The sequence below is a fragment of the Nuphar pumila genome, chromosome 7, assembly GCF_984573655.1.
Source record: "Nuphar pumila chromosome 7, dmNupPumi1.hap1.1, whole genome shotgun sequence".
In the NCBI taxonomy this organism is placed as follows: Eukaryota; Viridiplantae; Streptophyta; class Magnoliopsida; order Nymphaeales; family Nymphaeaceae; genus Nuphar; species Nuphar pumila.
The window spans coordinates 66,756,026-66,764,307 of NC_143255.1; the positions used below are offsets into that span (position 1 = coordinate 66,756,026).

At 43.7% G+C, this 8,282-nt stretch overlaps 1 protein-coding gene across 1 annotated transcript; it reads right to left on the reverse strand.

The window, feature by feature from the left end:
* Positions 1-4,960: 4,960 nt before the first annotated feature.
* LOC149832369 (tubby-like F-box protein 5) lies at positions 4,961-7,424 on the reverse strand. The gene is made up of 4 exons (XM_090012436.1): positions 6,941-7,424; positions 6,699-6,786; positions 5,881-6,013; positions 4,961-5,774 (listed from the first exon to the last, which is right to left on the reverse strand). Exons 1-4 carry the CDS (start codon positions 7,310-7,312, stop codon positions 5,099-5,101), a joined length of 1,269 nt encoding a protein of 422 aa, XP_089868562.1. The 5' UTR covers positions 7,313-7,424; the 3' UTR covers positions 4,961-5,098.
* Positions 7,425-8,282: the final 858 nt, after the last annotated feature.

Genomic DNA, 8,282 nt, shown 5'->3' on the forward strand with positions numbered 1-8,282 from the left:
CCAAACAACCTCGACACAGACCACCTTGAATAACCTCTTAACTAGATTTGAATCAGGTATGAATCCTGGATAACTAGGTCAAGATCCAAACTACAACTGAATATCGGCCAACTAGATCTGGATCCTAGATAAGGATTTGAACTATAACTAGATCTGGATCCTAGATAAGAATTCTAAACTATAATGAATCTGGATCCTGGATAACAATCCAAGCTATAACTAGATCTAGATCTTGAACAAAGATCCAAACTATAATCAAAATTAGATATAGATCCAAACTATAACTAGATCTAGATCCGAACTAGAACTCCGAAACAAGAGAGGGAGCAGAGCTCATGGAAGAAGAGAGAGAGAGAGATGAGAGGAGAGGAGAGAGTTGAGTAATGAGGGATGAGAAATGAGCAGTAGCTGGGTTTATATAAGCCCCAACCTATCAACCATCATAATGGCCTTTAAGGAAGCCCAAACGAATATAATGGGCTGGCCAAATTGAACCTATCAACCATCATAATGGCCTTTAAGGAAGCCCAAACGAATATAATGGGCTGGCCAAATTGCTAGCCAAAGAGGGGTTCCCAAAATGGACCAAAAAGATTGGAACAGGGTTTAAAATGACCCTGTGAGGTACATGACCATCCAAGATAGGATTAAAAGTCAATAGTCAACATGATTGGGCAGCTATGGATCATTTGGACTCTTAAGGTCTAAAATATACTTGAGGATTAAATCCATAAAAAACCAAACCAAATTAGGTCATGATCCGAAAGCCAAACTCAAACCCAAATATATATATATATATATATATATATATATATATATATATATATATATATATATATATATATATATATATATATATCCACCGTTTGGACTCTTAAGGTCTAAAATATATTTGAGGATTAAAACCATTAAATACCAAACCAAACTGGGTCAGGATCCGAAACTTAAGCTCAAACCCAAATATATATTGTTTGTAATTCAAGATCAAAGATTTGTTCAAGTCCAAAATCTAATGCCCTTAAGGGTCATGCCCTCTAACGCACCACCCTCCTATATAAAGACATAAAATCTCTACAACGTTAAAGACAGGACTAAACTTTTGTAAGGAACCCTACACACGCATACTTAGAAAAAAATGAAAAGATAAAAGTTATACCTAAGTAGCTTTGAGCAAAAAAAAACAGTAGTTTTGAGCCAAAAATCCAACAAATACTGGATGTTATTAATCTGCCTCTATTAAGTGGGTTGAATGCCATTGATCCGTTAAAAGAGTGAATTAAGCGCAACCAGTAACAACTACTATTTTTTTAGTGCTCTCGTGCTAATTTGGATGAATGATGGGCCATGACATTCAAAATCAAGTCTTCACCCCACCCTACCTATCTCACGTAGGTCAATCATTGGTCCACTTTACAACGTGCCATGTGTAATTTGAACGAGAGAAATAAGTGCGTGGTGGTGGAGCCATTTCATATGAAAGGGTCTTCCCATTCCCATCCCCCACTGCGAAGAAAACGGGCACTAATAAGAGATATCGACGGTCTGGATTCATTGTAGGCTTGTAGAGACCCACGTACAGATCTTATCCAGAAAAATAAAGGAGAATATATCTGATCAGCTTTTAGGTTTGGCTCGCGTTATAAGTGGTTTAAAAAGGAGAAATAAAAAAGCACCTTTATATGTCATTACTTAGTCAGCTTTACATTCCATTTAGTTGTTCATGTTTTTCTTTTACCATTTTCCGGTAAGAAAAGCGGTAAAAAACTATTATAAGCAGCTTTATTTGTAATCAGTTGTTCATGTTAATATCTTTCTCAGGTTTGATATGCTCTGCGAGAAAAATCAGACCGACTTTGCCATCGTGGAATCTCCCTGTGTGGCATGATTTCCCATTTCCGACTCAAATAGAATTTAAGGACGGACACCAACGGGGCTCCACTTGTCTGGTACGGGCAACTAGTGCACGTCACCTTGCGTTGGGACGTTGCAGGTTCAAAACCCAATAAAGGTATAGTTGTATAACTGGTAAGACTGCTTAACCCTAGCCTTCCTTTCAAAAAAAAAAAAAAAAGAATTTAAGGACGGACGGAAAGGGGGAAAAGGAGAGGCCGCAGATACCTGCGACTGCCTTTCAGGGCAGGGAGGGAATCCAAACTTGAATTAGCCCACAAGGCTTGTCTAGTTCAATTCCTCTCCAGACGGGAAGCTGTATCTACAAAGTACACACCCTCACTACACGAGAATCAGATTCAATCCAAGCCTGCACACAAACGCTATAACTAATTTATATATCGTCCAATTTTCTCCACAGTCGACACCATCCAATCCTCCTTGCCACCCTCCACCATCCAATCCTCTCCCTGCCAAATTCTTACCTGTTTACTCCTCTGGAATTGATACGGTAAAAGTTTGGAAAATGTTCCCACCCTGGAGAGCACAGGCAACTCAGCCAACCCCACGCCCAACGCAGACAACCCAAACAACTCAACCACCTGAACAGCAGCCTTCGGCTACAGCCAGACCCACCCCTGCAACTCAGACACCAACCTCACGCGCCCCAGCTCCAACTGCTTCTCAGCCACCTTCCCGATCCTAACCCCCTGTACGCCTCACCGGGCAACAGCCAACTGCATCAATGCCGAGCTTTCAGGCCCAACCAACAACTCGACCAGCCGCTCCATCCAACCTCAGCGCCAGTCCCCATCTAAACCTGCTCCGCAACCCCAACCTACTAAGGTTGCACCAAAGTCCCAGTCCTCATCATCTCGACCCTCATCGTCTAAGATAGAATCCAAGCTGCAACAAGCATCACAAGCTCAACCGTCAACCACAGTAGACAAAAAACTTAAGCCCCAGACCTCTCCTTTGTAGGCTCCGACCACCACCTTGACAGAACCTAAGACCCAGTCCACTTCAACAATTTCCCCCACATCCCAGACAGAAGCCAAGCCCCGGATTGGCCAGCTTGCTCTTTCAAAGACTCCTACAACACCCCAGACAGAGTCTAAGCCCCAGCCTGCCTTGAAGACTCCCGCAACATCCACAACACAAACAGAACCAGCCCCTAGGCCCGTACCAGATGTCTCAACCACAGCGACCTCCAAGCCAGGGCCTCAGTCTCGACCCCCAACAACCTCCCAGCCAGGGCCTCGGCCTCAACCCACATCACAAACTATCACACCCATCACTTCTCAGGCAGCACCTCAGCCCCCGCTGACCACGAAGGAGATAACCATACCTCCACCCTCATCATCTCAAATTCGGCCAGCACCTCCTAACCATCCCCTTGCTCAGCCATCACAACAGCCTGAGCCAGATACCAGGGCAGCAAAAACTCCAACCAAGACTCGAGAGATTGGACCACCACCAGCTGCACCAAAGCCCGAGACAGATCATGACGAGAAGCTCCAGCCCATCCCGACACCTGACAAAAGTCGAACTGTTACCCGCACCTCTAAAATCGATGCACAGCCTGAACAGGACAAGGAAGCCGGTGGGGACAGTGCACAAAAGACCGGGTTGAAATCTGTTGACAGGTTACCCGATCGTACAAGCATAAAACCACAGCAGTTGACAGAGACAAAGAATGCAACACAGCAAGAGAAGCAGAAAGAAAACACCACATGACAGAAAGACGAATCCACCGCCATCACCAACATGCGCTGCTCTAAGTCCCTTGAATGACACAGTGGCCAAAGAGAGCAAAACGGTGGTCCAAGTCAGGCAAAAAGATAACTTAGAGAATGAGGTTTACCAGCAGGAGAAGGTGCGTCAAGGTGAACAGGGGCTTCGGAAAGACGTGAAAGAAGGTCTATCGCAGCTCGTCAACAAACTGGGCGACGGGCAGCAAATGCAGATAGGGGAAGAGCGGGATGTGAGGGTTATAACGATAGCTGGTGAAAACAAGGGGGCGCACATGGATATAGCTCATAGAACCAAGAGAAAAGATGGCATTGTCCACATTCATCGAGGCTACAAGCTCGGCCACGATGACAAGGCTGAGCAGTCGAGCGATGATGAGGAAAGCCAGAGGGTTTCCGACGACAGTGAAAAGCCATTCACAGCATACGTCAATAACAACACACAGAGTATCAACAATTCTATCATGTACCATACTTCCTGCAACAATAACAACCCAGGAGTTCATTTTAGCATTACCACCACCACCACCACCACCACAGAACCCGTGCGATAGCAGAGAAGAACTGTCCCCATCGAGATTCACAAGTTTGACACCCAGGCACAGAAGCTAACAGCTGAACCGACTGTAAGGAGGCGGTGCCTTCCCTCCCTTTTCATGGAATCTAGTGACTCTGATCCAGAAAACCCTGAAAAACCTCGCCGTCATGGCTGCCGTTATGGCTGTGCAGTCGACGGAAGGGCAGAGCCACTTGCAGTTAGTGGAAACAGTCGCAATTCCAGTAGCAACAAATGATGCAAATGACATCGTGGAGGATCATTACCTCCTGAATAATGCTAAAGCTGGCCTCCCATGTCGATTCATCGTATTGGAAATTTGGTGTGATCTATGAGGAAAGAATAAATGCATGTGTGGAATACAGAAATCATAAATAAGAATTACCCAGTGATTTCCAGTTATTGCATGCATTTTGGTTCACATGCACATCAAAACTTGCAGTGAGGTGGGCACAGGTTCAAAACTTCATTTAAAAGAATAAACATGGCATTTACCAGTCAGTTTTCTGCGAAATTTAACTATGATAAAGAGGTGGATATCAGTATTGCACTGCAAATTCACTTTTCTTTACCAGTAAACTAATTGTCGAGCTAAACAAAGCTAATTTGAATCCAACTTAACTGTCAGCAAGGAAGGAAGGGTTAAAAGCAAAATATGTATTTAGAATGACAGATTCTAAGAGAAAAAACAACAGAAAGAGTAGCAGCATGAAAGCTTTCAATATGACAATGATAACAACCATATTTTAATAATCGATAACTTGCATTTTCTAGCACTCCATATGAACAGCTCTCAGTGTTTCTTGCACAATGAAAATCTCATTGTTGATCACTTATCATATGAGGTCAAAATCTGGATATAATCTCCCTAATTCCTTCAGCGAGAAGGGAACAAAATAGATCATTCACAGGCAGGCTTTGTGTCAAAGCTGCTCAAGCAAATTTCAAAAGCTTGGAATGCAGAGAGCGGATACCGGTAATCCATGGTGAAGATGTCTCTTCCTATCTTTCCAAACTGAAGTATAACTTTATCTTGATCTGCTACTGAAACCTGATGGGATGGCTCAACAGCTGCCACGAGTTGGAAATTTTTCACGGAGGCCACAGTAACACGGCCTCTGAAATTCAGGCACCAACACTGTAACTGTTCATGCCATCTCGGAGCTTTGTTCTTCAAAACTAAAGGTTCTTCCTTGCCCACAACCGAGATTGGTGGCAGGTAGAGACTAGTAGAGCTGAAATCCACAATAGGATCTTTGGACTTCAATCTGGGACGTGGCATGTTGAATGGTTCATCAACATAAGGTGGGCACCCAGTAGGTGTTGGTGCCATTCCCCCTTCCTGAACAGCAGACACGGGAATAGAGTTCATGGTGCATTGCATTCTCCTTGGTCCTCTAGTCCCGAGGACATTAAGCTCATAGGAAATTGTAGCAACATTGAAGCTACCAGCCGGCAGCCTCGGTGAGATCTTTTTGGAGTTAAGTCGTCTAACAGATCGACTTTGCGAAACCACTGCACCATCTTGTGGAGGCTCGCTGTCATAGATTGTAAACTTGGTGCCAAGGAAATTCGACCTGGAGCAGTTGCCAAAAATTTTCAGTTGCATTTAATTAACATGAAGAAGAACCTACACTATTACCGCAGGTTTCTCATAAAAATGAGAATCAAAAGAAAACTTGCCTCAACTTGCCAACATATGAATCGCTTGTCCGAGAGAAATCATTAGCATCTAACGAGATAACAAAATCTGTGAATGTTGGGCGTCTGATCTTCCTGGCTGCAAGCAGCAATTTCCCATTCTCCCCTAGAAGTGCTGCAAGTATTATTAATACAGCAATAAGTGTGATGAAAAAGCCACACATTTCAACGTTCTAATAAGACTAAAGTGAAATGTTTACTAAAAACTATCGAAAATTTTGACCATCTGCTGATGAACACGGTTTTCCCTTGAACATTTTCCAGACTCAATCATGAAAGACCACCCATGGTTAAATTTCTTTCAAACCAAGCACACAGACGAGCAGAATGAATCATGCCGTCTCTGCAAAGGCTAAAAATTTTGGCAGGTAAACGAACCAAAAAGGCACCAGTGTTTTTATCTCTAAATCTTCAACATTCCTCTATCTGACTGCCACCGAATTGAAGGCTGACGAAACTAAAATCACCCATCGTATTTTGAAAGAAATTGCATCCAGACAGTGGCAACCAACTCCCAATTGAAAAATCAGGTTAAAATTTTCGTATTCGTTCCCCTGCTTGCAATTTCATGTTATTAACAGACGAGTTCCGATCTCAATCATCAAAGATGCATCAGAAACTGAAGAGGGAAAAATAGGAATTCAAGTAACAGCTTCCAATCTACTAAACCCCCAATAAATAAGGCAGCACATATACATGAATCTATTTCCCCTTCAAAGCCAACCAAATAAAATAAGCGAACGAGTGCAGACAAGAAAGAAGGGAGCCAACGGAAGAAGAAGCAGAAGAAGACCACTTACTAGGACTGAGACCAAGGTACAGGTAGTAGGTGGACGAATGCCTTTCCCTCCTGATAAAGCACTGAATCGGAGCATCACGCGGCCCAGGCTGCATGCTCAAGCAAAATCCCCACAAAAATTAGAATAAACGACTTGATTGACGAATAAATGAGAAACTAAGTGAAGAAAGCCTTTAGAAAAACAAAACAAAATAAAAATTAAAAAAATGTTTGGTTAGGGTCGTTTCAAAGGAAAAGACATGCCTGCTTCAAGGAGATGGGAAAGGTGAGGAGGCCACATTGTTCGGGCGTCTTGACGATCTCCTTGGTGATCTGCCTCCACGACCTGCAAACCGAGGCGCAGGCGATGACGTGCCTGCGTGCCGGCCACATGGTCTCGCTGGCGTCGAGCCTCCTGATCACGTCAACTAGCAGCTCCGGAGGGAGGTTCGCCCACTGGCCCTGCTGAACGTAGCAGTGATGCATTAGTCGAGCACCCTCCTCTTCCTCCTCCTCCTGTACCTTGTGTGACCGAGCTCGCCCATGCGGCATCTTCCCTTCGAAACCTCTTCTCGACATGCTGCCGGCGCTGTTTCTCATCTCCTTGAGCTCTCTCACTATGCTCTTCAACGGCATGTTCAACTCTCTCTCTCTCTCTGATCAAACTCCTGATCTCATTCCAAGCGAGACAGAAACCAATACTCTCACGAAGAGGAAAGCCGTCCTAAAATCTTGGCCCAACAGACACAGCATCCTAAATCTTGGTCCAAACAGCCGCTCTGCTTTAGAAATCACGGAGCAACGAGACCGAGCTGAAGCCTTCGAAAGACTAGGCCTTTAATTTGCAAACCTGAGAAAAATCCAATCATTCTGATTATGCACTGAAATTTTTGAGAGGGAGGCAGCCCAACATCTTGAGAAAGAAAACCACCAAAACATTCGATCTTTCTCTTAGCCACGGGGCGTTTGAAGCGGGGCACCATCGTTTGTAGATAGATCAAAAACTAAAATAAATAAATAAATAAGGCAGGCAGGCCGAGATGGAGGGGAGAGAGGGTTATGTATGTTCGCCCCCGATGATTCACTGAATCCCAGGTCTGTGTTCGGGGCTTTGAATGAGCACCACGTATACAAGCACATGAGGCTCGTATTCCCGTGTATGTTGACATAACTTTGCATCGGACTCTGGTGTTGTTGCAAAGACTTAAGTACCCTTTATTGTTATTCTTCTCATAAAGTGATGGTTTGAGAAAATGACAAAAATGTCTTTCATTCAAAAAAGAAAAAACAAATAGTTCAAGAAAAGGACAAACATGTCCTCCATCCAGAAAGTCGAGGATGATGTTGACTCTTCAAAGTCTTCTTTTTTTTCTGTTCAAAAAAAGGATAAACATGTTTTCTTCTTCTTTCTCCGTAAAACACTGTAAAACCCTTTCTCTCTCTAGAGAAGAAATCAAGGGAAACAAAGAGTTCTTCCTAGAGAAGGTCATGAACATCAACCCTCTCACTCTCTCTCCCTTCTCTCTCTACTTCTGTGCACATCCAACAGACGATCCTACATTGCTGCATCGTCATCTTCTTCTTCTTCCTTCTTCGTAAAACACTG

Coding starts and splice junctions, on each gene's coding strand:
- LOC149832369 (XM_090012436.1), bottom strand. CDS start 7,312: ATGCCGTTGAAGAGCATAGTGAGAGAGCTCAAGGAGATGAGAAACAGC. Junction 6,787..6,940: donor TTCCCATCTCCTTGAAGCAG/GCATGTCTTTTC, acceptor TTGAGCATGCAG/CCTGGGCCGCGTGATGCTCC. Junction 6,014..6,698: donor GTACCTTGGTCTCAGTCCTA/GTAAGTGGTCTT, acceptor TAATACTTGCAG/CACTTCTAGGGGAGAATGGG.